Source organism: Hipposideros armiger, unplaced genomic scaffold, assembly GCF_001890085.2.
Source record: "Hipposideros armiger isolate ML-2016 unplaced genomic scaffold, ASM189008v1 scaffold_133, whole genome shotgun sequence".
Taxonomy (NCBI): Eukaryota; Metazoa; Chordata; class Mammalia; order Chiroptera; family Hipposideridae; genus Hipposideros; species Hipposideros armiger.
Genome location: NW_017731483.1, coordinates 1,319,648 through 1,346,405, shown reverse-complemented (window position 1 = coordinate 1,346,405; position 26,758 = coordinate 1,319,648). Strand labels below are relative to the sequence as shown.

The 26,758-nt window shown below is 48.4% G+C and overlaps 1 protein-coding gene across 3 annotated transcripts in view; it reads right to left on the bottom strand.

Annotated features, from left to right (window-relative positions):
• ANKS6 (ankyrin repeat and sterile alpha motif domain containing 6) overlaps positions 1 to 25,662 on the bottom strand; it is a 57,145-nt gene extending 31,483 nt beyond the window's left edge. Inside the window, exons 1-8 of one of the 3 annotated variants that reach the window (XR_002124789.1) lie at positions 19,617 to 25,660; positions 12,202 to 12,704; positions 8,812 to 8,856; positions 7,897 to 8,101; positions 6,795 to 6,901; positions 4,891 to 5,039; positions 3,402 to 3,600; positions 2,610 to 2,659 (exon numbers count right to left, since the gene is read on the bottom strand). Coding sequence is in view for 2 of the 3 variants with exons in the window: in XM_019649553.1 (XP_019505098.1) it covers positions 2,610 to 2,659; positions 3,402 to 3,600; positions 4,891 to 5,039; positions 6,795 to 6,901; positions 7,897 to 8,101; positions 8,812 to 8,856; positions 12,202 to 12,704; positions 19,617 to 19,969 (1,611 nt within the window). In the remaining variant the exon portion in view is untranslated. Of the gene's footprint in view, positions 1 to 2,609; positions 2,660 to 3,401; positions 3,601 to 4,890; positions 5,040 to 6,794; positions 6,902 to 7,896; positions 8,102 to 8,811; positions 8,857 to 12,201; positions 12,705 to 19,616 lie in introns of all 3 variants that reach the window. The other 2 variants (XM_019649553.1, XM_019649552.1) reach the window with 2 other exon arrangements.
• Between the last annotated feature and the right edge of the window lie 1,096 nt (positions 25,663 to 26,758).

The following is a 26,758-nucleotide window of genomic DNA, read 5'->3' as shown; positions in this document are numbered from 1 at the left end:
ACTGGGAAAAGGGCACTGCAGACGGAGGGAACAGAACGTGGAAAAGCCTGGAAAGGGATGAGCAGGACAAGTGTGCAGAACTGCAAGGACACTGGTGTGACCAGAGCTGGGGCTTTCAGGAGGAAGGGGACTGGGAGGCCCAGGCTAGCGCTCTGAGTGCCCAGCAAACACTCCCCTCCCTTCCCCAACCCACCACACCCATCCTACTCTCCAGCCACACCTCCTACTGCTGACATTTTTAACTGCAAATGAATTTTAAATTTTGAAAATGTGATTTGGGGTCAGTATAAAATCCACACAACCAGGACTGGTGGATTGTCAGGGAAAAGCATTCACACAGTGCCATACTAACTTTAATTAAGAAAAGACTGAACTTGGTGCCAGATGGTGCTTTGCAGGGAAGGGCATCCCACAGCTGAACCTGCCTCCAAGCAGGGCAACTCCTGCAAGGATGGCTGCAAACTCCCACTCAGCAGGGAGCCCTGGCCAGCCTCCATCTCCCAAGGGGCAGGTGGGCACACTGCTGCCCTCTACAGGGCATGAGGAGGCAGGTCGGAAGTGCTCCAGGGCAGAAGGGGGTGCATCCTGGGTTCTCATCCTGGCTGTCCTGAGCTTCTCTGAGAGCCCGTGAACAAGGGCTGTGTGCTCTAAGGCTTCAGCAATTTCATCCAGAAACGGGAGATTGGACTGGAAGATGACTAAGGATGCTTGCAACTGCAAACCCACCACAGATGGGCATTATCATTCATTTGGGTTGAGGGTCTAAATTGTTGTACACTTTCTGGAAGGCTGTGACATTCATACCCTTTGACTGAGAAATTCCATTTCTAGATATTTATCCCAATGAAATAATCCAGCAAGTGGGAGAAACTGAGGCATAAGAGTATTCATCAGGGCTGTTAAAACAACACAAAACTAGAAACCCCTAACTCCCCCAGGCCAATCTCCACTGGTCAGTCATGCACACTGCCACGATGCAGTGTTGTGTCACGAAGCCATTAGATATGATGTGGCCAAAGAGCGTTCAGTGATGTGGAAAAGATGGTCGTGATCAGGCTGTACAATATGGGGAAGATAACAGTGTGTACTCTGCATGGTTGTAGGAGAGACTAAATGAGTGAATATATGTAAAGTGCTGCAAATAGTGGCTGGTACTTAGCACGTGCTGTGTTAAGTACCTGCTATTATTATTAATATAACATGAGATCATATTCATAGGTGCTAAAAAATGGTAGGAAAACCACTCAAACGATATATACCACAAAATGTCAATCATATGTGTGATCAAGGTGAGTTTATTTCTCTTTTTTATATTCTACTGAATCTTCCACAATTTCAACAACAGCATTTTCACCTTCACATGGAAAATAATTATTACTATTTAATAGTATTATCAAATGCCAGGCAGTACAAGCTCCCACAGTCAGTGTGTAGACACCAATGTGAGTGGTGGGGCCAGGGAGAGCTGGCAGGTCCTGGTCAGGACCGCTGGCAGCTCTGCAGGTCCTGAGGCAGCTTAGGCCCTTCTCTGCAGGCATCTCTGCTCCTTCTCCTCTCCAATACTGCCCTCTCCTGGCCAGCCTCCAGATTAGGGTCTCAGAGCTAAATGGACTTGAGTCTAACCCCAACAAAGAGGCTCTCATCTCAGAGAAAAGGAACATGAAGCCCACAGAGGTGAGGCAACACGTCCAAGGTCCCAAAGCAGATAACTGAAAGCTCATTCTGGGCCAGGCACTATGCTAAGATCTTCCTGTGGATGCTCTTATTTAAAACACACAGCCATGTGGGACAGCATCCCTAAATCAGAGACTGCCGGCTGTCCCCCAGTATCCATCTTACACATCCTTCTTAGTAGACATCCCTGACATTTAGTTGGGCCTCCTGAGCAGTGTGATGTGGCCATGTGACTAAATTCTGGCTGATCTGATGTAAACAGAAGTGATAGGTGAGTTAGGAAAATTCTTTAAAGACGCCTGGCGTGTACCCATGGCCATCTCTTCCCTTATCTTTCTTGCTGGCTGGAATGAGACAGTAATGCCCAGAGCTCTGGCAGCCATCTTGGACTGAGAGGTGACCTTGGTAATAGAAGCCATTCCTAGGAGACCAACAGGTCCCTAACTCCATGGAACAATGTACCAGTCCTGAACGCCACTTACTTGAGAGAAATAAGCTGCTATCTTATTTATGTTACTGTTATTTGGGGGCTTCCCATTACTCACAGCTGACCCTAATCCTGATACATCTCTAGCTTATAAATAGATGAGGAAACTGAGGCCTCACTCAGGCTGGAAAATCCTCTGTGACTCCTCTCCCCCTGGCTCTCCAGAACCAAAATGATGAGTCCAGTATCGCCCATCAACTTGTACCCCTTCAATGCCCGTCCTCAGGGCTGCCTCCCCTGAGAATGTGACCACTAAACGCCAGCACAGCGTCACCTGGTTTAGGGCTGGCACCTGTTCTGACTCCTTGGTGCCAGAGCTGGACCCATGGTTATGCATTTTGATAGCAATTCCATCACAAAGAAAGACAAATGCCCACAACCCTCCTTGTTAACCAATCAACTAATGATTGGGAAGACCTGAAATCTTTTAGAAAAGCCCCACACTCACCATGGTTGTCAATAACACATCTTCCTTTTCTCCTCTTGTGCTCCCAGGACCTGAGAGACAAATGGAAGTTTCATGAAATGACCCCCGCACGAGTGCATGACATGAGGATGAGTGACCAGGTTGGCCTTCATCCTGGTAAACCAATTCTCCTGGGTGATTAAATATTTAATAATAATTGGTATTCAATATTTGAATAGAAGGAAAGCATTAAAAATGTATCTCAGAGCGTGTTTTCAGCTTTTCCATAAACCACTGCCGTGCTGGGTCAGACAGTGATGCACCCAGCTCAATAGTCTGTCTGAAGCCATGGTGCCAATGGAGCTGGTCTGGGTGGGGGGAGTCTGTCAGAAGGGATCTGAGCTAACCAATTTCCCAATCGGCATGGGAATCTCCTTCAGCACCCTGGCAAAGTCATCCAATCTATTGAAAAGCTCCAGTAATGGGGAGCTCACAGATCCTCTTCCCCCCAGGTAACTCGTTCTATTTCAAAACACTTTCAGTGCCACAGACCAATCACATTTGATAGGTGGGAGAATTGCCTATCTATGGCTTCAGGTCTCTCAGCAGAGCATGTGGGACAGGAACCTGGGACTCTCGCCACCAGCCCCCCCATTCTACCATGCTCCTAGCATCGGTGTGCCTGCCTAAGTCTCTTCTTTGCCAGCCCAGCCACTACTCCAGTCCAGCGTCATCTCACCTCTGACATCAGCCCAGGAGGGAGAAAGGACACCGGGCAGAGGATGTGGGATTGACCATTCTGGAAATGCTACCACATCTGCAGCTTTTTCTTACCAGTGTCTTTCATTGTGGGGGCCACATCGGGGAGCCCAGAGCGGCTTGTCTTGTCCTGGGGGGGCGCCCTCATTGTGGAGTCCAGAGCTGGCTCCGGCTCATCACAGAAAGGCAATGGCTGGTTGCTGGACAGCCCACGGGGCAGGGTCTGCATCAGCTTCAGCTTCCGGAACCGATTGGACATTCGGTTCCACCAGGACTGCCAAAGGGACGCAGAGCAGAGGTCATGCCCCAGGAACAAACCCACCCAGGGACCGGGACTACACTTTACACTTGCTTACCCTCCCCTCTCCTGGGCCAATGGCAGGCATTACCAATCGACCACAGCACCCTTTCCCTATAAGCCCGGGTTCTCTCTAAATCTTTTCTGACCCTGCCCTTAGGAACCATTTTGAATAGGTGCGAGGTGGCAGTGAACCCAAATTGCCACCCCTCATCTAACCAATCTCATTGTACAGATTGAGAAATGGAGACCCAGACAGGGGTGACCCTTGCTCAAAGTCTCACAGTGAGTCGGGGACAGAGAGATGGACATGGGCAACACCAAACACCTTAACCTCTATCACTGCATAACCTCTTTCCACCTATTCCAGTGACAACGCGAGAGGTGTCAGGGTGGCCATACGCAGGCCTGGCCATCTGCTCCTGCAGCTGATGCCTCCCCACCTAGAGCGGGGACAGTTGCTACCTCCCAGGGTGTCCCCATAATCCCATGACAGCTTGGAAGTTACTGGCACAACCCAAAGGGAGGCCCGGCCTAGCGATGGCAGCGAGAACAGGGACAAAGGGATCTATGCAAACAGCACTGGGAGGAAGAATCTGAGGCTTGAGTTAGCCACCAACGCCAAAGGCATGCCAAGTCTGCAGATCTGAGAAGGGACTAGGACTCAGACAGGATGGGGTGGGGGTGGGGGAAATCAGTTAGATTCCAAACAAGTAGAACAGGATGGGGAGATGAGAAATTCAAAGAAAAATACTAGGCTTGCAGTTAGAAATAAGCAACTGGAACTTGGTTTTGGTGTTTCCAGGAAGAAGCTGATGGGGGCCTGTGGACTGCAGGGAGATTCCCAGAATGGCGTAATCGGCAAATGCTCTACATACTGAAGCAGAGGCCACAGACACATGGCCTGGGAAGGGAGGTGCTCGGTTTGGCCAGCTCAGTACTGTATCATGCAGATTTAAAAAAAATTCCCTACATTTATAAATGGAGTTTCCACATCAAAATCTGACTTTCTAGTTTCTCCTGAAAAAAAAAGGAGTACCTAGTAACATAGACCTACATTCTTGTAAAGCAGCCACTGATGCAGAGTGGTTAGGATCACCCATTTTCCCTGGTCCCCACCATTCCCTACTGCTCACCCCCATCTTGCTTCTCATCCCTGCCAGCCTTCTACCCACAGCCTAAGTAAACCCTGGGTTAACAGGAAGTGGTAAGAACCCCCCACCCCACCATCTCTGTCAAAGCCCTTTAAGATAGGAAAAGGCAAACCTTAAGCCCGCCTTTGTCATCGGGCAGCACTGGGACACTCCAGGGCTGTCGGACCTTCGAGTGGGGTGGGGGTGGTGGGTGGCTGGGCCGGCCTTTGTCTTTATTCACCTGCATGCAGACAGATGCCAGCAGTCGAACAAGTTCCGTGTCTATGGGCATAAAAGGTAGCATTTTACCTGCAAATATGTCTGTTGCGCTATAGGAAATGGGCCCAGGATGACCTCCATCAGCCTTAGAACTCAACTCAAGTCTGTGTTACTCCGGGATTAAGCCTTTCCATCTGATCTTCAAAAGGTGGCAAAAAGGCCAGCAGGGCTTAATCCACATAATCAGAAAGAAAAACCAGAAGCCCTCTTCCTCCAGGAAGGCAGAGGGGTGGTATATTTTAAAGAGTACAGGCTCTGCAGCCAGAGGGCAGAGGTTCACATTACGCCTCTGACCCTCTCTGGCTGTGTAATTACAGGTTAATTAGGGAACTTCTCTGTGCCTCTGTAAAAGGGGTGACATTAGTACCCACCACATAAAGGTGTCTGGAGGATTTGAGGAAATTCCTGGTATATGGTAAATGCTTAAGAGTGGTTAAGTGTCATTAATTATTATTAACTCAACAAGGTTACTTTAAAAAGCAACAAACAAGACTGAGAAGAAACTACTGCAAATTATTAACATGGTTAATGGTTCCTCTTGACAACCATTTCTTTTTTCCTCTCCAAGTGTTCAATAATAAGCATGTGTTTCTTTGAAAATTTCAGGCAAAAACTTCACTTAAAAAAACCCACTAGGAAAAAATAATCCACTAGGGACAGATTGTTTTATGGGGAAAGGGAGTGGAGAAATGGGCAGGGAGCAAGGGAGAGAAAATATAGTGAGAGAGAAGAGCTTGTCCGAGAAAAGCATGCGCCATCCAGCCTGGGTCGTAGGAGGCTGATTCTGAGTGTGAGTGAGCTCACTGGACCTGGCTGGGGGCTTTCACTCTCTGGCTGGATCGAGTCATTCCCCTGGTCTCAGTCACCTTCCCTCGGTCACCTCCCTCGAAAAGAGGACATGAGGCTCTGCTCCCCTCAGACCCTCTGCAAGGATGAAATGGAGCCAAGCAGCATATCCGTGACACGGGGGGCCTGTAGCGGGGAGGGGTGGTGGGGGTGACAATGCTGGTGATGAGGAAGGACACTCTGGCCTGCAACCCCTATGGCTAAGAGCAGCAGCAGGAATAAACCCACTTGGGGCTCTCTCCATGGCCAGTAAGTTGAGATCTGGCTCAGGGTTCAAAGCCTGTGGGTCAGGAGAGCTCCCCAGCCTCTCCCCCAATCTGGGCTGAAACTCCAGGATTATAAACAGATAGAGAGACCCTGCCCCTTGAACTGGCTCATTGGAAGCCCCCGTTCCCAGAAAAGGGCCTGCCATGCTTAGGGAAGGGCTGGGGGGAGCAGCGATGCCAGCCCAGGACCAAGAGAGGTGGGGCTAGGAATGGAGACACCCTCATCATGGTGCCCTTCACCAGGCAGGCTCCACCTACACAATTTAGCTGAGGGGTCACTGCTCCATCTCTGATTCTGCTTGGCAAAGGGCCTTTTTGTTTACTCCTGAGCCACTCAGAGTTTCTGGCTACAAAGCACAGACACCATTCTAGGATTTGTGTGGACTGCCAGGACAGGCACACGCCTCGCTGGCCTTCCCTTCTTGGAGGCTACCGGCAGCTGGAGGTGGGAGAGGTCTTGGGGACTACCCCAACCCAGCCTGTGCTTGGAAGGCAGAGGCTTGCCTAGGGCCATATGGGGAGCTCTCGGAGCTTGAGATTGGCTTTCCCCTTGAATAAGCAAGTGTTTAAAATGCAGGCGATTATCTGGCTTCCCAGCCAGAGAAAGGCGAGGCAGCTTTACAACGCTTTTCCTGAAACAACCCACCAGGATCACTCAGCAGCATCACTAGGTCAAAGGCCGTGTACCCGTTTTTTGCACGAAGAGTGACATCAGCCCCTTGGTTTAGCAGATACTTGACAATTTCCTTATTCCTGGGGAGGAAAGAAAATGTCAGAGTTAGACCCACTGAAAGCAAAAGCATGGCTTTGCTCCTAGGCAACAAGACACGATATTAACTAGAGTGAGTGCCCAGTCACTGAGCATGTAAGAATGGCGTGGAAAGCTGCCAATCGTCTCACACTCTGCATTCCCTACCCTCAGGCAGGTCAAAGCCTAAGTGCTCCTTCCATGAACAAAATGAACACAGAGGGCTCTGCCCCGAAACCGCTAGGGCACCAAGACTACACGCAGGCCCCACTCCCCACACCCAGATCAGGACCCCCGCACTGGCCAAGGTGCTTGATGTGGAAGTCTGGGGCTCGTCAAATAAGAAAACAAACCACTTGGAGATGACTCAGGAAAATGCTCTGGTCACCTGACACAGGGCAAGGAAGGAGCCCCTAATTTGGAATCAGACCCAAGCAGCTGTGTGACTGTGTGCAGATCCCCACCTCCCAGTCAGCCTCCCCCAAAGAGGAGGCCTACCAGAGGGAGATGGGATGACAGAAGACAAGAGATTCAGAGGCACCAGTCCATGCTGCTGCTTGTTCCAGCAAGTGTCACCATCGGATGTTTCTGAGAAGCCAGTGGTATGAATGGCTCAGGCTCACTTCCACTAGGGGCAACTTAAGGGGGCTGCTCACACATCAATGTGAAAACCTCAAATGAGCCAACCACTCAACCTCAAACGAATCAACTGAAATCAATCTACAGAAACTTATCTTTCTGCATAAAACATTTTTGCCGCCTGGTTTTCCCTGGCCCCTGGTGAAGTTCTGTGATGAGGTCAGAGAAAAACTGGGCAGAGAAGGGCAGGAACACAGGAAAGAATGAGCCTGCGCTGTTTCAACTTCTTTGCCTGCCCCAGCGTCTTCAGAGCCCCGGGGTTGATCTGTAGGTCTCAGGGCCAGAAAGCCCCATCAAGAACCCTATGTCAGCCTGAGCATCCAATCAGCCTCGCCGCAAAGGGAGTGGGGCTGGCACTGACCCATGGTAAGTGGCCTGCATGAGGGCTGTCCAGCCGTGCACGCTGTCCTGCTTGTCAATTTCAGCATGCCTCTCCACCAGCAGCTGCACCAGGGGCAGCTGCCCCATGACGGCCGCCAGCATCAGGGGGGTGGCCCCGTCCCCATTGACCAGGTTCACGTGGTTGGGGTCTTCGTCGGCAATCTCTTTGACCAGCTGGAAGTTTCCTGCAAACCGAAGCAGGAGCCCTAATGATCCATGGGCCTGGCACTGCAGGCTCATATATCCAGTGGGTTGATTTAACAAACATTTGCTGAGCCAGCCTCTGCCCTGGGCTGCTGAGCATTATAAGGGTTCCAAAGATGAGTCAGAGGTAGCCTCCACTCTCAAATCCCTCAGTCTTTGAGGGACAGAGACGAGCACACAAATAGCTTTACTAAAAGAGAGAAGTGTTGATGTCTTAAGGGGACAGGTGAAGGAGGCAGATGAAGGCAACAACCACGCAGAACAACTCAGCTGTGGCTGGGGTTTGAGGATCAGGGAGGGCTTCCTGGGCACGGGGTCTCTATCAGAAGAGGAAATTTTAGGCTAAACAGTCCTTCATCACAAAGAGTCTAAAGTGGGTAGGTGGGCAGCCAGGTGTTTCAGAGGCAGGGCAAGCCAGGACCTAACCACAGGGTTTGGCTGGACAGGCGCAGGAGCCTGGGAGGGCCGGCTGGAATCTGTGTATAAAGCACCATAATACTCATAACTAGCAGCCTCCAAGGTCTGAACTTGGACCTTAGTCAGCCTGGGGGAGACTAGAGTCAGGAAACAATAAAATGCCTGTTTCTTTCTCAAATACTTTGGGTGGCCTTGAAGAGGACCAGAAATATTAGGTTGGGAGAATGTGGCACTGAATTCTGAACTATCTGAAAAGATTTTCTAAAGCACTTACCCATTTTCAGTGCATGGAAAATATCAGGTCGCCTTTTCTCCTCATCTGGGTAAACAAAGATGTTAAAAGTTAAGCACCGAAAGGTTTAATGTCACAGGAAAGTCCCAAGGGTGTAACAACATGGCCTAGCTTTTAAAATTATCTACTTTTCAAAGGCAATCTAATTGGAGACCTAAGTAATGGACGAATCCAGAAAAAAAGGTTATTTTCAAAGAATGTCCGAAAATACTTCAAAGATAAGATCGGGGCAGGGTGGGGGGGTTGGAGGGGGGGGCGGCCATTTGGCCAAAATGACATTAACGAGCAGTGGACATTTTCCTGATCCCATCCTCCTAAAGATTTTACGCATTCCAAACCTTGGGATGTCCTTTCTCAGATATGATAGAAAAGCAGTCTTAGAAAAATCTGAATTCCTCTGAAAATTTAAAACAGAAACCACGATTCTTTTCTCCTAAATGGACAACCGTGAGATAATTTCAGAGCAGAGGATCCCTGAGACACTGAGCAGCTAAGCCCAGAGGAAGGTCATGGATGTGGTCACCAGAGGCGCCAATGTTAATTTTTGTTTTCCTTCCCTTAAAATAAGAAGCAATCTGCATATGATTCTGAGAGTCACCCCTGCCCCAGACCTGCAAACACAGCTCCCTGTGAGCGACTGCCCACCTGACTTCATGCTGGAGCCCGCAGCCCAGCTGCTGGGCTGCTGCAGGACACTGGCGCCTCACGTCTACCTCCAAAGCTGGGCCCTGCTTCAACCACCCAATGCCAGTCCCTCTCTCATCTGCTCATCCGTCACCTTCCTCTAAGCTTTAGCTAGTGGGGGCCCTCCGCCTGTCAAAAAGCAGGCATCCTCATGACCAGTCCCCTCGCTGGTGGTGGAAGACAGGACTTCCTGCAGCCTTTGATTAGCTCTGGGGATGGAGCAACTGGAGGAGGAAACCTGTGGTTGTGGGCTGAATCTCTGGTCCAGATCAGCCCCCCTGGGCAGCTGGGAAGAAGCTGAACAACGGTGCAAGGGGCACTGAGTCTGGAGTCAGCGTGTCAGAATGAGCGCATGTTTCTAGAGGGATCTATCACCTCATTGCTAAAACGGGAGTAGCATGCTAACGAGGGGACCACATGGCAGTTGCAGGGATCAATAACAGAGAGGGGAAAATGCTTCAGAAAAGGTTAGGCCCTATTCAAAGAGCAATTTTTATTATCTTTACTATAGTTAGTGACCAGCACCCACCCCAACTAGGGTAAGTACTTAACTCCAGGGCTCCTAAAGAAAGTACAGACATGGAACCAAGCATCTGATTTTGTCTGTGACATACTATTACAGAATAATTCTGCATCTTAGCTTTAACAAATATGTCATGTTCCTTTAAGTGTTTCTGAGTCTAATTTGCGCTGGGCCAGCACCTTCTCATGCCAAGATCCTTTGACAGAAAAGAGTGTGTCACCTGGCCTTAGAGTTGGTTGCTAAGCAACTATCTGGTACAAATGAATCACTTAACAGTCTAGCCTGACCCCAGGAGGCTGGGGTAGCTGTGCCCCTGATGCCAAGTGACCCTGGGCTGGTCCCTTCCTCTCTCTGTGCTCCAGTTTTTGCATTGATATCAGAGCAGCTCTGGGAACCCAGCCCCAACCCCACTGTGGGTGAGAGGAGGGTGTCACAATGACAGGTATAGCCTCCAGGGTAACCTGTCCTACAGCTAATTCAAGGGAGAAACCTGGGAGTCCCTAAGGCCCTGGTGGGATGGATTTCCTGGCATCTCACAAAAAGAGCCATTGGGGCCATTAATTATTTATTTAATAACCTGTCATTATTAATAACAGCCTTGGTCCTTACTGCTGTCCTACCTGAAGGCTCTTACCCAGAGCCCGCAGGGCACACTCCCTCAGCTTCTGCCCGGCTGACATCTCACTTCCTCAAGGAGGCCACCTGACCCTCCTACGTCATGTTGCAGCCTGCATCCCCCGCACCCTGCCACTCCTAACCCTCTACCTCGCCCCACCTTGTGGCACTTACCACCTATCGTGCTACGTAACCTGCTTTATTTAGTAGGTTATTTCCTGGGTATTACCAAGGTCCTCAAGGGCAGAGATTGGATCTGATTTGCTCGCTGACTTATCCCAGATGCAGAGAACGGTACTTGGTACTTAGTAGGTACTCAATAAATATTTGTAGGCTAACTGAATGAACAAATGGTCAATAAAAACCTGTTATAATAGCTTCACTTTACTCAGTGCTATCGATGTGCCAAGTGCTGGGTATACGTTTTATAGGCATGATCTTACTATTGCTCACAGAACCTCACAAGTGCATTTATTACAATTGTTTTATGACAGAGGACACTGAAGTCCTGAAGGGACAATGAACATACCCACGGCCACCCAGCCACAAAGTGGAGAACTAGCCTCAAACCCAGGTCTGCTCGATGGGGAAGTCTGTACTCACGGCCATGGCCTGATCCTGTCAAATATGACAACAGTTACAGGGGTAAGAGCAGCTGCCAACATCTCTCACATACTCCCTATGGGCCAGGGTGAGCTCACTTAATCCTCACAGCAGTCCTGTGAGGTGGGTGTTACTTCACCCTCCATTTATGGACAATAAAAGGGAAGCTTGGTGAGTTCAGGCAGCCCATCCAGGTAGATTTTTTTACTTGCATTTCTCACTTTTTTCGCACTTGTTTTTGCACTCATACAACCACTGTATTAAGACACACCCAGTTTTTAGACCCCAAATTTTTCAAAAAAGGGTGTGTCTTATACCTGGGGAAATACAGTAACAGGTGTTAAAAAAAACCTCAAACATGGCCTGAATTTTAAGTGAGTTCGTCTGGGGGGCTGATCACAGATGAGGTCAGGCACCTTGTTCTGGAGCAGGGATGGCAAACTACAGTCCACAGGCCAAACCTGACCTGCTGCCTATGTTTATAATGATAGTTCTACTGGAACGTGGCCACACCCACTCATTTACACGGCTGCTTTCACTCTAGCAGAAATGAACAGTTATGACAGAGACTGTATGGCACACAAAGTCTAACATATTTATTATCTGGCCCTTTACAAAAGAAGTTTGCCGACGCTGTTCTAGAAAAATCCCAGAAACACCTGCCTCAGAATCACCTGGTTAGGGAGGATCACCTGCTATGTCAGTTACCGGGCTCTTCCCAGAGCTACCAAATCTCTCTTTGGAGGGGGCCAGGAACCTCGCATGTCACAGGTACTCCCAACTGATTCTTACGCACAGCACATCGTAAGTCCCATTGCTCTGCAGGCTGGACTCGGATTTCTGCATGCCCTTCAGTTGGGCACTCCATGGCTTGAGTCTTTTACACACAATTTGGGGTCCTCTGTGGAGCCATAGTGGGGGCTGGGGGTGGGGAGGGGCAGCCTGACCTGTCTTGGGCCTGACGGTGGTCAGTGGGTCCAGGTAATCTGCAAGGTCCCTGTGCTTGCGGTCAAGCGCAACCTCGAAGGCAGTCTTCTCCAGCACGCTGAGGTGGTCAGGGTTGGCCCCCTTCTCCATCAGCTGCTGGGCCACGCCAAGCCTTCCGATGAGCGCTGCCAGCATCAGTGGGCTCCAGCCCACGGTCCGGGCTGCGTAGTTGGGGTCCGCACCCCACTCTAGCAGCAGACGCACCACAGCCTCATGCCCGTGTTGGATGGCAGCCATCAGGGCTGTGATGTCCAGCAGCTCGTCCCTGCTGTCCCCTGCCCCCGGCTGCTCGCCTGAGGGCTTGTCATGGTCCACAAAGGCACCAGCTTCCAGGAGCAGCTTCACCACGCCCAGGTGGCCACCCCGAGAGGCCACAGTGAGCACGCTGGCCCCCAGTCGGTTCTGGGCATTGATATCAGCCCCGTGATCCAAAAGCAGGTGTGCCACGCTCACATGCCCAAATCTGCCAGGAAGATGGAAAATTAGCAACATAAACACAGAGCACTGATAAGGAGACACTTATGTAATCCTCATGTCATTAACTATTTAAGTCATATAGCTGCCTATAATAACAGGTACCTCGTTATTATAGGCTGGTACCCGGCCTTGCATAGGCACCACCACAAAGGTGAGCAACTGCCCTGCCTAGGTTCGAATCCAGCTCTGCCACTCACTAGCTGCATGACTTTGAGAAAGAACTTTAGCTTCTTTGTGCCTTCATTTGCTCATCTGTAAAGTGGGGTCATAATTGTATCTACTTAGAGAGAATGTTAAAGATTGAGCTGATATACCTAAATATGTAATATATACAAAGCACCTAGAAACGTGCTTGGCCAAAGGAAGCACCACATAAATGTTAGCTCACATCACTGTAATCATCTTACATTATGCAACATGCCAAGGTTACTCAGCTTGTAAGGAGCTGTGTCAGGGTCAGAACCCAGGTCGATCTGAGTCCAGCTGCCGTCCCTCTTTCCCCTACACCACTGCCTCCCGCGTCTCAGAAAGGTCACTTTACTCTGTTTTGCAGCCTGGTAATGTCTCTCTGCCTACGCTAATTTCAACATGGGCAGGACCCACGTCTGACTCATGTCTACTCTTTCCCGCCCCAAACATACACACAGAGAAGGTTCTTGGAGATGAGGCAGCAGACCCTATGCCAAGAGGTGTGGCACGGCTGTGGTCAGCAGAGATGGGCTTTCATCTCGCCAGAGAGCTGCTGCCACCTGCTGACAGGAATGTCCACTGCCGGAGGCTGAGAATTGAGCCCTGGCCAGACCCCCCTCAATGAAGCTTGAGCTATGGTCCTGCTGGGACACTGGAGAGACTAACTTGCCCACCAACTCTCTAATATCAGGAAGAGTAAAACAGATGCCTCTTGCCAGCAAAATCTCTTCCTTCCTTTGCCACCAGAGGGCTGAAAAGTTCTGTTTTGCAGCATTTTGGGTTGGCATACTTTTTCTGGTCTCAGAGTTGTGTGTGTCAGAGCTGGAAGGGGCCCTGGACTAACAAGGAAAGAATGACAAAAGACGGCTGGTTGTGCCAGTCTTTACAAGACCATGATGGCTGCATAACGTCTGCATTCTGAGGCAGCCTTTTTAATCTCTTGTTGCACCAACCCCTCCTTTACAGAAGTGGGGTTTGTAGTTCAACTAAACCCAGGGCCTTCCTCCTCCCAGTGGAGGCAGAGCCAAGGCTGAACTCTGGTTTGAACTTAACAAATACCTTCTGGGCTATGAACCTTAACAGCACCAGGTCACTTCAGCCTACAGAGCTCAGCCCGTGGGGGGAGAGCTTGGTGAACTGGCTCCTCCAGCTATAGGGGGACTGGGCCTGTCTGCCTCTTCTCCAAGAGCAGAGAGAGGGCAAATCAAGCTGAAATAAACTCAAAAGCAGAAAGCTGCAACCCCAACCTGTCTCCCTGCCTCCAGTCTTGTTCCTTCCTGCCCATCCTCCACAATGATAGTCCCCAAAAAATGATATTCCCAACCCCTAAATCTGATGGCCACTTCCCACTGCCCAAAGGCCTGCCTAATTTGTCCACCTGATCTCCTCCCAACTCCCACACAGTACCCTCCAGTCAGGCTCACCTATACTCACCAATTATTAGACTCTCCAAAGACAGGACTGGGTGGCTGACCCACAGTGGAGCTCAGTACATTTTGTCAAATGAATAAGTGAGTGAATGAATGACTGAATGGCATAACCAAGCAGAGGACAGTCTAGAGACGAGCAATGGAAATGACTGAAGAGCTGGTATATTCTCCATTGGAATAGAGAATTTTAAAAGATTACACTATTTAGTTATCAAGCATGAGATAAAATCTAGTATAATTCCTAACAGCAAATTAAAAGGTATTGTCACATTTTTATCTCATTTGATCTCAATAAACTGAGATAAACCACCCATTTCACAGATGAGGAAATCTAGATTAGGATGGAAAGCAATAATCCATAAATTTGAAAGCGACAGAGTCAAAACTTGAACTTGGACCCTAAGATAACAAACCCCACTCTTCCGGTATAACAAATTTTCACCGAGGAAGAAAAAGCTGAATTTCAGCAGAAATGCTGACATTTAGAATGCTTTCCAAACTCATGGGCACCCCAAGAGGTTACTCGGTGAGGTTAAAAATATAAAAGGATTCAGCAAAGGCTGAGATAATTTTGTGGATGCTGTTTCTGATAGGTAATTACTGAAGACAGGGAAGCTGGGGCTCTCTGAACAGCTGCTATGATTGCCAATTCAATTTCTGCAATTAACACCTGTGTTTCAAGACCTGGCATACACTCCCACCACTCAAAGCACTGGGAGGAGAGTCCAGCTCTGCCACGCTGGCAGGCGGAGAAATGAAAGGCAGGAAGAGGAAAGCAAAGAGGCCAAGGATGAAGTTAGAGCTAAAGTAAACACCATGCAACCTGTCCCTTCGTAAAAGTAAATTTGGCAAGTAGCTTCCTTGTAGCCAACACCAAGCAGAAAATGGTCATTTACAGGATTCATGGCTAGGAGCACAGGGTCTGGAGCCATTTGCCTGGGCATGCCACTTACTAGCTGTGTGGCCTTGGGCAAGTTACTTAACTTCTCTGTGCCTCAATTCCTCATCTATAAAATGAGGATGGCAGCACTATCTACTGCCTAAGGTTTTGTGTGGATTGAATGCGTTAAATCATTTAAAGCACTTAGCACAGTGCTTGGCACAAAGTAAGTGCTCAATAAAGGTTTAAGAAGAGGAAAAAAACATGAACATAACCATTTCTGATACTAAAACATCCCCCAAGAGACCAAACTGCAGTCCAGGCACAGGGCCTCTGAGGATCAGGGTCTGATCCAATGACAAGCTTGGACAAGCTGGGATGATAAATAGATGCTCTCTTCCACCACAAGTGGTGGCGGCTGGGAGCAAGGTCTTGAGACACTCTGAGGAATATCTAGATTCAGGGAGAAAAGGCACAGACTGGAACATGTCGGCACACAGCTATGCACCTGCCCATCCTGATCCAAGGGACAGACAGACCGTATATCCTTCAGGAAGTCTCTGTACATATTATTCAACAAGATTAGGCAGAAGGCAGCTCAAGCACAATCCAACACAGACAGAGGTGAAGCCTAAATACAGACGGTCGGTATTGCCACCTGAGGGACAATACATTTTAAAGCACCCCGGCCCTGACTAGGCTTAGCTAAAGGTTGAGAGTCAATTCTAATCCTCATAGGACTGTCATATTCTACTATATTCTCATAGGAGTAAATAAGAAAGTACGTCATAGCTAATGCTCCCCAAACAGCACCTGTAAGATAAACGAAGGAATAAAGAGGGATGTAATTAGTCCAGAGCCTCTCGATTTGCAAGTGGCCACGTCATCACACTTGGACCACAAATTTCAGCAAACAGTACTGAGTTGTAAAGAAGGAAAGTTCTCTAAAGATGTTAAATTATTAGTTAACAGAGTTTAGGTTAATTCTTCCAAGTCTCCTGCCCAATCAAGATGAACAGAAATGAATTAGATGAAATTAATCAGATGACTTTGACCATCCTGCAGAACTTGGCTAATAGCAAATATTGGCTATCAGGGGTCTCTGAGACACCCTGAGAGCATGCCAGGTGCTGCAGTCACAAACCTCGCTCAGCAAGGCCCCCAGGGGCTCACTAAGGGCCCCTCTGCACTGGGTGGGAGTTAGAGATGAGACACATATCAGTGGCTCCCAGAATCGCTGGAGAGCCTCTTCTCATGCAGAGCCCTTTTCCCTTCTTCCCTCCCTCCCTCCCCCCAGATCTTCAGGAATCATGATCCCAAAAAAGAACTCAAGAATCTGATGTGAAAAAGCGTCCCAGTGATTCCGATGTGCAGCCAGGTTTGAGTGTCACTGAGGAAGGGGACCAGCTATAATGTGGAGTAGTAGGTACTTACCGCAGAGGCCTTCCCAGTGCTGAGAGACTAAAACATAGGGAAATATCATGGCAGGCTTCCCAGAAGCAGCTAAGCTGGGAGGGCGAGGAGGGCTCCACTGGGGCAGAAGGGAATTCCTGTGTGTGGTTATGGTGAGGGCTCTGAAGTCAGACTCCCCAAATCTGCTGACTAGCTGTACGCTCACGAGGAAATTTTATAATCTGATTCTCATTTGCAAAATGGAGATAATATTCTTGGCACACAGTAAATGCTCAATAATAAAACAAAAAATCAAACCAATGCAGGGAGACACAGAGAAAGCCAAGATGAAATCATCTTGGCCCAAGTTCACAGGAGAGGCACAGCCATTCATTTCAGAAAGATCTGTAAGCTCTGTAGAGAATGGATTAGAGAGGGCACACCTGGAGGAAGGCAGCACAGTGGAAGGACACTACAAAGGTGTGGTATGGACTAAGGCAGAGAGGAAGGGGAGAGGATGCGGATTCAAGAGAGGGTACGGCAGAGACAGATGGGCAGACCTGGTCACGGCACAGACAGGTGCAAGGGCCGAGGATTTACCTGGTATTCTAAAGCCTGGAAGAATAGATGGGGCCACTAAGAGACGGAACCTCAGAAGAAAGGTCGATAGCCCAAAAGGCTTTATGGTCACCCCAGACTGCTCCGGGCAAGAAATCGGGTGTCTTAAGACAAAGGGTCCCAACCCGCTGGTAAGGGCATAAAACACTGCACTGCCCATGTGAACAGGCATGCATTCCCTAATGGGGATGCGTTTTCAAAGTGTGTTTATAGTCTGATTGAAATAAATGCCCAAGGGCTGGGGAATGGTTAAGCAAACCACAGTACTGTCCCAGAGATGGAGTATCACAGAGCAGTGGAAAACGATATGTTTGAAAATAATGCAGAATAAAATAATTCCAGCAATACAATTAAATTAGATTAGAACTGTGTAACACTTGGAAAAGAGCTCTGAGAAATAAAATATTGTTGGGTCACAATGAGAACATTATGGGTAAGAATGTTGTGTTTTCAATGCCTTTTACAAAAACAAATGGCTCATACATATGGAAAGACGCTTTGCTTCACTCACAATTTAACAAACGCAAATCACAGCTACACTGAGATAAGATTTTTCAACCATCAGACATAAAAATGCAAAAATTTGATAACATACTGTTGGCAAGCCTGTAGCAAAACAAGCACTCACACACACTGCGGATGGGATGGGAGGGTAAACTGGTGCCAAGTGCTGTGGCGGGCAGAACAATGGGGTCCCAAAGATGTCCATATCATAATCCTCAGAATCTATGCTAGGTTTCACGGCAAAGGGGAAATTAAGGTTGCAGATAGAATTATTCATCGTTAAGGCTGCTAATCAGCTGATCTTTAGATAAGAGACAGTATCCTACATTATCCAGGTGGGCCCAATGGAATCACAAGGGTCCTTTAAATGTGGAAAAGGGGAGGCAGCAGTGTCAGAAGGTGTGACGACAGAAGTAGAGGTCAGAGTGATGTGACTGCTACTGGCTTTGTAGTAAGTTGTTACAGCAGTCATAGGCCACTAATACACCTGTAATGGGAAGCAAACAAACCTGTATGGCTTTGTAGTAAGTTGTTACAGCAGCCATAGGCCACTAATACACCTGTATGGTAACAGGTCCCTCCTTGGAGAAGACTGCAGGTCCCTCCTTGGAGAACTTCTGCAAGAAACTGAGGGGTGGGTGGGACCTACGTAGATGGTTGAGAGAATTCACTGTGCACCAGTTTCTTTATGCCAGGGTTTCAAGTCCTTTCATCCTGCTGCCTGAGTACAGGCATACCTACCTCGTTTTATTGCGCTTCACTTTATTGCGCTTCACGGGTGTTGCAGGTTTTGTTTTTATTTTTATTTTTTTTTTACAAATTGAAAGCAAGACCTTCCACTGGCAAAAAGATTGTGACTTGCTTTACTGCGACACTCGCTTTATTGCGGCAGTCTGAAGCCAAACCCACAATATCTCTGAGGTGTGCCCGTACATCACAAACTAATCTCTTTGCTGTCTCACCGCTGTCTCTGCTCTGGTCCAAGCCACCATAACCTCTTCTTAGCCTGCTGCAATCCCTTCCTAACCAGCCTTTCTAACTCCAGCCCACCCCTTCAGTCCATCCTTACACTGCAGTGAAAGTGATCTTTCCCAAACAATCTGATTCTGTCATTCGCTCTGCCTAGAATTTTCCATTACTCCCCAGTGCCTTTAGGATAGCTCACCTTTCTCAGCCCTGCCACCTAGCATCTGCCTCCTCCTCTCCAGGGAGAGCTCATCTCCCAGGACTCCCAGCCCCCTCCCAGACATAACATCTTTCTGACAGTCCTATCAATGCCTTATGTTCATTTTTGCTTCCAAACCTTTGCATGGGCCTCCTATCACCTGGTTCCCACCTCCTACTTCTGTCCTGGTTAATTCTTAGGCATGCTCAGGTCTCCACTTGAAAATATATGTATTATACCATCCCTACCAGAAACCTTCCTCCACCAAGTCAAACTACTTCCAAGGCTCCGTGAACTTTCCCCGTCAAATGTGTTCCCTTGTCTGGCCTTCCCACTGGCCTTCCCAGTGGGGACTTTAACTGGGTCCCACAGGATCCCGACCACCAAGCTAGGGTGGGTAGGCAGGTTCTTAGGAAACCCTTGTAGCAAAAAAAGGAATGAATGAACACCTCTATGATTCTGAGACTTAAGATTCTACTCGCAGTGTCCAGATTGTTTTGAAAGGCCAGTGTTTCCAAGATTCTGATTTTACATTATTAAAAAGCTCTTCTACTCCTCGTCGTGTCCCAAGCTGCTCAAAGTTTACCATTCTAACTCGCTCTCTCCAAGGAGACCTAGACTCTATACCTTCCGGGGCGTCCGCTGGGAACGCCGGGCAGGTCCGGCTGGCCGCCTGACCCCGGGAACCGCTGGACACCACCCGGGCGCCCCACCCCTCACCTGGCAGCCTGCATGAGCGCGCTCCAGCCGTAGTGGTTGCGGCTGTTGACTGAGGCTCCGCGGCGTAGCAGGAAGCGTACCAGCGGCTCGTGGCCCCCGGCCGCGGCGAACTGCAGCGCCGTGTTGCCCGCCTCGTCCGAACAGTCCACAGGCACGGGCGCTCCAGCCGCCGCTGCCGCCCCGGGCCCAGCCGCCTGGGCCCCCGCCGGCTCTGCGGCCGTCTCGGGCTCCGCGCCGCGCTCCGCCGGTTCCGCTGCCCCCGGCTCCAGCAACCGCCGCGCCGTCTCCGTATCACCCTGGTCACAGGCGCGCAACAGCAGCTGGAAGGCCGGGGGCAGGCCGCCCTCACCCATCACGGCCCGCGCGGCCCGCGCCCGTCTGCCCCGCCAGCGGCGCTGACTCCGCCCCCCGGATACCGTGCGCTGGCGCCCCCTTCCGCCGGCTCGCGTGCCTACTATGTGCCGGGCGCGCGCCGGGCGCGGGGCGGAGCGCCTACTGTGTGCCGGGCGCGCGCTTGAGGCGAGGTTGCGCCGCCACCGCCGCGTCGCGGGTTGATAAGGGACCGCAGGTTCCGGGAAGCTCGGAGCAGCGTCTGGGGCCCTGGCTCGCGGGTCCACCTTTGCCTTCTTCGCGCCGGCCTGCGTCCCTTCCCGCGGCTCCGGAGACTTCCTCTGCTGTACGGAGGTCGGACTGGCTGCCCAGCCTTCCTGATGCTGCGAGCGCCGGACCTCTAGGCCCGGGTCTGAGGTCCACCGTCGCAGCGGCCTGGCCAGCGGCGCCTCCTAAATAGTTGTTGACTGAATTAAGGAAGGGATGGGTCGACTCTGTCCCCCCACAACGTCCTGCGGGGCCCTTAGTGCCAGACCTTAGCTGGGCCGGGCCGTTAGGGCAACAAGCGCCTTGTGGTACCATATCTCTCTTCAACAATGGTTCAAGAATCAGCTACCATAGGGGACATTGCTACAATTGCACTTTCTGACTTCACCCACACCTACTGAATTACAAACTGAGTGTGGAGTCCTGCCATCTGTATTTTAAGAAGCCCTCCAGGTGAATCTGATGCAAGTTAAGCCTGAGACCTCCTGTTTGATCCTCATAGCCGTCCTGTCAGCCACCAGATGATCATGCCCAATTTACAGAGGAGGCGACTGAGGCTTGAAGAGTGTCTTGCTAGAGGCCCCACGGCTATCCTGCGGGAGAGTTGTAACTAGAACCCACGTCTTCTGACGTCTGGTTTTCTATTCTCAACAAATATTCATTGAGAACCTACTATGTGCCAGGTACTGTTCTAAGCACTGGAAAAACTTCAGGGAACAAAAGAAACTTCCCGCCTTCCTAGACCTAACAGTGGAAAGAGACAGGCTGTCACTACACAAGCAAGTAAGGTGTATGTGAGATGGTGATGAGTGCTATTTAAACAGTAAATAGAATATAACCCATGCCGATTGGACAGAGGACGGGATGTGATTTTATAATAGGGTGGGTAGAGAAGGTGTCACTGAGAATGTGCCATTTGCACAGAAACCTGAAGGAATTGAGAAATCGAGTCATGTTAATACTTGGGGAGAGTGCAATCCAGGCAGAGGGAAAGATTCTAACAAGAGCAGCCCTGCCTGCAAAATTGCTGATGCCACCTGCTCATCGTGATAACATTAACATTCTGATACGAGGTAATTGGTTTCCATAGATTGTGAGCTGTGACTTCAAAGCCTAGCAAAAGACCAGGCATTCAATAGGTGCTCAATACATGACTGTTAAATGACTCAGTCTCATATATAGAGTTATAATACAGAGCAGAACTCGGTGAAGGTGTAAGGAAAGAATGAGTCATGGCGTTGGCAGATCAAAGAAGATGGTAATACCCTTAAGCTCTGAGCCAGTAGGGCTGGAAGTAAAGGTCTTCTAGGCAAAGTGTAAAAATAAGGAAAAGTCTCGAAAGTCCACAGGGCTCGGATTGCAAAACACTTCAGTGCCAGGATAAAGACAGTGGGATTTATTCTGTGAGTAGTGGGGAGCCATGGAAAACGTTTGGGCAGGTGAATTACAGGGATAGAGGAAATCACCTAGGCAGTGTCAGAGGTGGTCCACTGTCACTCGTTGCCAGATTTGGCCCCATTCACCACAATAGAAGTGAAGATGACTTCTTTTTGAAGGTCTAATGAAGACTTTTGTTTCTGTGAAAACCCTGAGCAATTGAATCCTTGTCTTATTCTATTTATTCAGGTGTCTTATATTTTTTACTAAGTAGTTGTTTCATTATAAAAGTAATATGCATGTAAAAAATAAATTCCACCAGTACAAAAGGGCATAAAGAAAGAAAAAGCCCCTTTCCCTCCTCCCCCACGCTTCCAGACCTACTCCCCATAGGTAACCAATATTCACATTTAGTTTATCTTTCCCAAAATGCAAACATTCATATAGGCATTAAACAAGCTTCTTGACTGCAAGCAGCAGAAATGAACCCCCTGAAGGATTTAAGCCAAATGGGGATTTAATCCAAGGTTTCTTCATAGCTCACAGATCCCATGAGTATCAGAGAACCAGTCTCAGAGGTCCCCAACCAGGAACAATGTCCCAATATGCCATGGCTGCACCCTATACCAGGGTGGTGTCTGCACAGGCCCTTTTTGGTGTCAGCAGCTTCAGAGTCAGAGCCTGAGATGGGGTGTCTGAATAGCCTGGGTCGTGTTTTGCTTGGCAGAAAGGGAGAGTGGGGAAGTGTTTCTGGCATTTTCGGCATCTGTAGGGGGCGGTAGGCTCCAGTATAGGTGCCCCAGAAAGTAGGAGACTCTCCAGGATAGGAAGGCTTCAGGTGCTGGGCGGCCAAAAAGGATAACAAATGTCCACTACCAATACTCCCTCCAGTGTGGACACCTGTTGCTTACACCTGCCCTGCCTCCCCTTCCCTGGGAAGAGTCACCCTCGTCCTTTTGGGGAACCTCCTTCCCCAACTCTCAGTTCATGTGGTTCAGTGCTTAGTGTATGTCCTCGCCAATCCTAATGGCTTCGGGCCAGGATTTTTTGTTAAAGCAACTGGGAGTGAGGCCCTCTCTGAGGAGGTTGTCAGTTGTCAGGATGTCAGGATGTTGTAAGCCAAGCTGGTGCTCACTCTGCCACGACTTGAAGACAGCCTGCCTGAGAGTGAAGCCACCGTGCAGGAAAGCAGAGGCAAGTGATAGGAAGAGATGGAGTCAGGAATTCCGCCCTCCCACGCCCGCTTTTTTGTGTTGTGTTGCTAGATATGTTTTAAGCGGGGCTGTCATAGGTCACTTGCAATGCAAGCGTTAAGAAATGCATATTTTACTTTTTAAATGAATGGGTTCATATTATCTATGCTGTTCTGAATCTTGTGGGATTTTTTTTTCACTTAAATGGTTTAAGCATCTTTCCGTGTAAGTGAATATAGATCTATTGCATTCTTTTTAATGGTTGCATATAACACCATTAAGCAGATGTACCATAAATGTAATCATTTTTAATGATGCACAATTAGTTTGTTGCCAGTTTTCTGCTGTTATAAAAATATCCTGCATTGAACAGTGCTTGTAGCAGTCAGGGTCCCAGCAGGAGACAGGTGGCACTCTTGGCTGAGGAAATGAGGAACGTTTACTAAAGGACTAATTCCAGAAGTGTGGACCAGGTTTACTAAGATTCACAAGGGTTGGTGCAGAACTCCACGACTGGTCCACACACAGTAAGGAGCCATTACCACCCCAGGGGTACGAGACAGCAGTTACTGGAATTCTGCAAGAGAGAAAACGGGAGCGATCTACCTGATGGGAGCCATGGCCTTTGGTAGAGGAACACAACCAACCCACAGCAACCCAGACGGGAGCGATCCCCAGAGAAATAAAACCCTCTGACCTCATCTTCCTCTTGCCTTCTGATCTCCTGCTTGTGCTCCTCACTGGCCAAACCCAACTTTTAGTCAGAGGCTCCTTTGGGGCCTGTTGATGGAGTCCTCACAGTGGGCCTCCCAGGGTTCAGAGCAGGGAGCAGAAGGAGCAGGGCAAATAAAAATTCCTGCACCTTGCTGCTCAAAGTATGGTTCTTGGACCAGCAGCGTTGGTACCACCTGGGAGCTTCTTAGAAACACAGCATCTTGGGTCCGTCCCATACCTGCTGAATCAGAATCTTTATTTCAACACAATCCCCAGGTGATTCATGTGCACAAAGTTTCTGAAGCATGGATCCAACACATCTCTGTCTATAAGTCTCTTATGTAAGTGGATTTATATTCTTATTAGTTAAGAGTTCTCTTCCGGTAATTTTTCACTGATTCCTGTGTTGGTTTGGGTCCTCTGAGAATCAAATGCCAAGATGGTTTGTTTTTCCCCTGGGAGAAATGGTTGTGTTGGATAAAGAGGGAAGGAAGAGGAAAAGGGAAGGAGAGGCTTCAGACCATGATGCAGGTCTGACAACTGGGAAAGGAGGGTGGGAAGGGAGGAGGCTTGGGTAGGAAGAGCGTCAGGCTGCCATGCAGTTCTGCCATGCAGCCAGGTCAATGGGGAGTCCCCACGCAAAGGTGGCCTACTAAGGTGTCCTGCATCAAACAGAAACAACGGGTTCTGGTATCCCCACTATGCTTGGTCACTGACAGGGAGAAGCCCAGGGAAGCAGCGCCTCAGCAAGAATTCCAGAGGGGATCCGAAGGCATAGCTGCTGGAGGCTCTCAGTCATCTGTGCACCCCAGCAAGTTCTCTTGAAGGGTGACCTGAGCAGTGCACCTCCATTGCCAACACGGTCCCCATTCAACCAACATTTATTGAGTACCTTCTGTGTGCCAGGCATTAACTGTGTTGGATATTGGGACACAGCCCCTGGCTCCTAGGGAATCACACATGATTGAGTGCAGAATAGGGTGGTCTGTGAGCGTTCATTGCCAATTCAGAGGGAGGTATCACAGTTTGGGGGGGAGGGGGTATCACTGACAGCTTCATCAGAGAGCTTGGCCACAAGCTGGGCCCAAAGACTGGGTGGGGTCTGGGTAGTTTGTAGGAAAAGAGGGGAAACACTGGAGAGAGCAGGGAGACAGGGGACCAGAGGCTGGCACAGTGGATTCAAAGCGGGGTAAAGAGGGCTTGCTAGTAAAACTAAAAAAGAAAAAAAAAGAAGAGGGCTTGTTAGGAAATAAAATAATCTCTTTATTTACTTTCAAATGTCTAACATTATTTTTCCTAAAAAGATAAGAATGTTTGTTGTAAAGAATTCCGGTGTTGTGAAAATATAGAATTCTAGCTCCTTTAGATCAATGGCTTTGGGTGTTTACTACCGTATCTCTAGAATCCAACACACTGCCTGTCAAGTGGTAGGTGACCAATAAATATTTGTTGAAAAAAATGAATAAATTGAATGAAAATGAACAAGCCACAGAATCTCACTTGTCAGAAATAAATGTAAAAAAAAAAAGTTAATGGTTTGGTGACTATTCCTGTAGACTTTTTCTTTAGTATAGGTTAGCATACTTGACCAAATAGGATCACACTATCCATACAGCTCTACAGCTTTCTTTTCTTAACTTACCAGTGCATGTTAAGCACGTTTGTAATGACACCCAGAATTGGTGTCATTCTTGTTAATGACACTGTGGTATATGAGTGTATAGATGTGCAATACTTTATTTTATATTTTCCTATTAATGGGCATCTGGGTTGTTTCCAACTTTTGCTTTTATATACAATACTGCATTACACTTCCTGTACGCTCTTCTCTTGAGCACTTGTGAACTTATTTCTGTTGGATAAATTCCTAGATGTGAGATTACAGAATCAAAAGGATGTGAATATTAACATTTCTATTAAATGTTGCCTAATTGCTCTCCAAAAGGTTATGTTGGTTTGCATTCCTACCAACAATATCTGAGAGTTGTCTGTTTATTCACAGCCGTGCCAACACTGAAATTAATAACCTTTTTAATCTTTGCCAATCAGATAGGTGAAACAATATTTCAGAGTAACTTTAATTTGCATGCATTTTAAATAGGGAATATGTTGATATGTTTATAGACCATTTATATCTCTTCGTTGGGCGGGGGGGGAGGAGCTGTCTATTTAAATCCTCTGGCCATTTTTATTTCTGTTTGATCTTTTTATTTCCCTGTTGATTTATATACTGGATAAATGTCATCTGCAAATATCTCTTTCTGGTTTGTCTTTTGTCTTTTGAGTATATAGTATTTGGGGCCTTACAAAATTAAAAAAATTTATGTAGTAATCAAATTTATAAATATTTTGTATAATGATCTTTGGGGTTTTTTCCATTTAGTACTTCCATAGTTGGATTTTTTTTTTTACTTTGACATCTTTTGATCATTTGGAATTTATTTTGGTGTAAGGTGTGAGGTTGAGATTTAACTTTATTTTTTTCAAATGGCTATCAAGTTGTCCCAATCATTGATTGAATCAGCCATCTTTCCCCCACTAATGTTTGAAATACCACATCTACCATATATCATATTAAATTCTAAAGGGGATGTAATGAAGGGAGCTAATACAACAAATCAAAAGTGCCTTTTAGAGAAATCTATTTGTTGGTCAAGCAGCCAATGAGATGAGATGAGATGATGTGGTCAAAGAACAAATAAGCTCCCCCCCCCCAACCACCACCATCACCAAACTAATAACAAACGCAAGGAAAGGACAACGTACTCATTTTGGGGAGAGGTATAGAAAGAATTAAGGTCCCAGCTGGATTTGCCCTTTGTGGATGCCAACTTGTCATCATTAATAACATTGATATAGTGCTTACTCTGGGCAGGGACCATTCTTATCACTTTATCTCTATTAACAAGCTGTTACAGTTCTGATAGCTCCCAGGTGGTACCAGTGCTGCTGGTCTAAGGACCACACTCCCAGCTACAAGATGCTGGACATCCTCCCTTTGCCCTTGTAGAAATTCTTTCCACCCTGCTTCATGGAGGCTGTCTGTGTGGACTATATTACTCCATTCTCCCAAAAACCTGCTCAGGATGTACTCTTATTATCACCACTATTTCACAGATGAGCAAAATGAGTTGAGGGAGGTTAAGTAACTTGCCTAAGGCCACGTAGCTATCTGTGGTGGGACTGGGGTTTGAGCTCAAGCAAGTGGGCTCCAAGGCTGTGCTCCCATCCACTAAGCTAAGCTGTCTTCTTTTGGTGTCA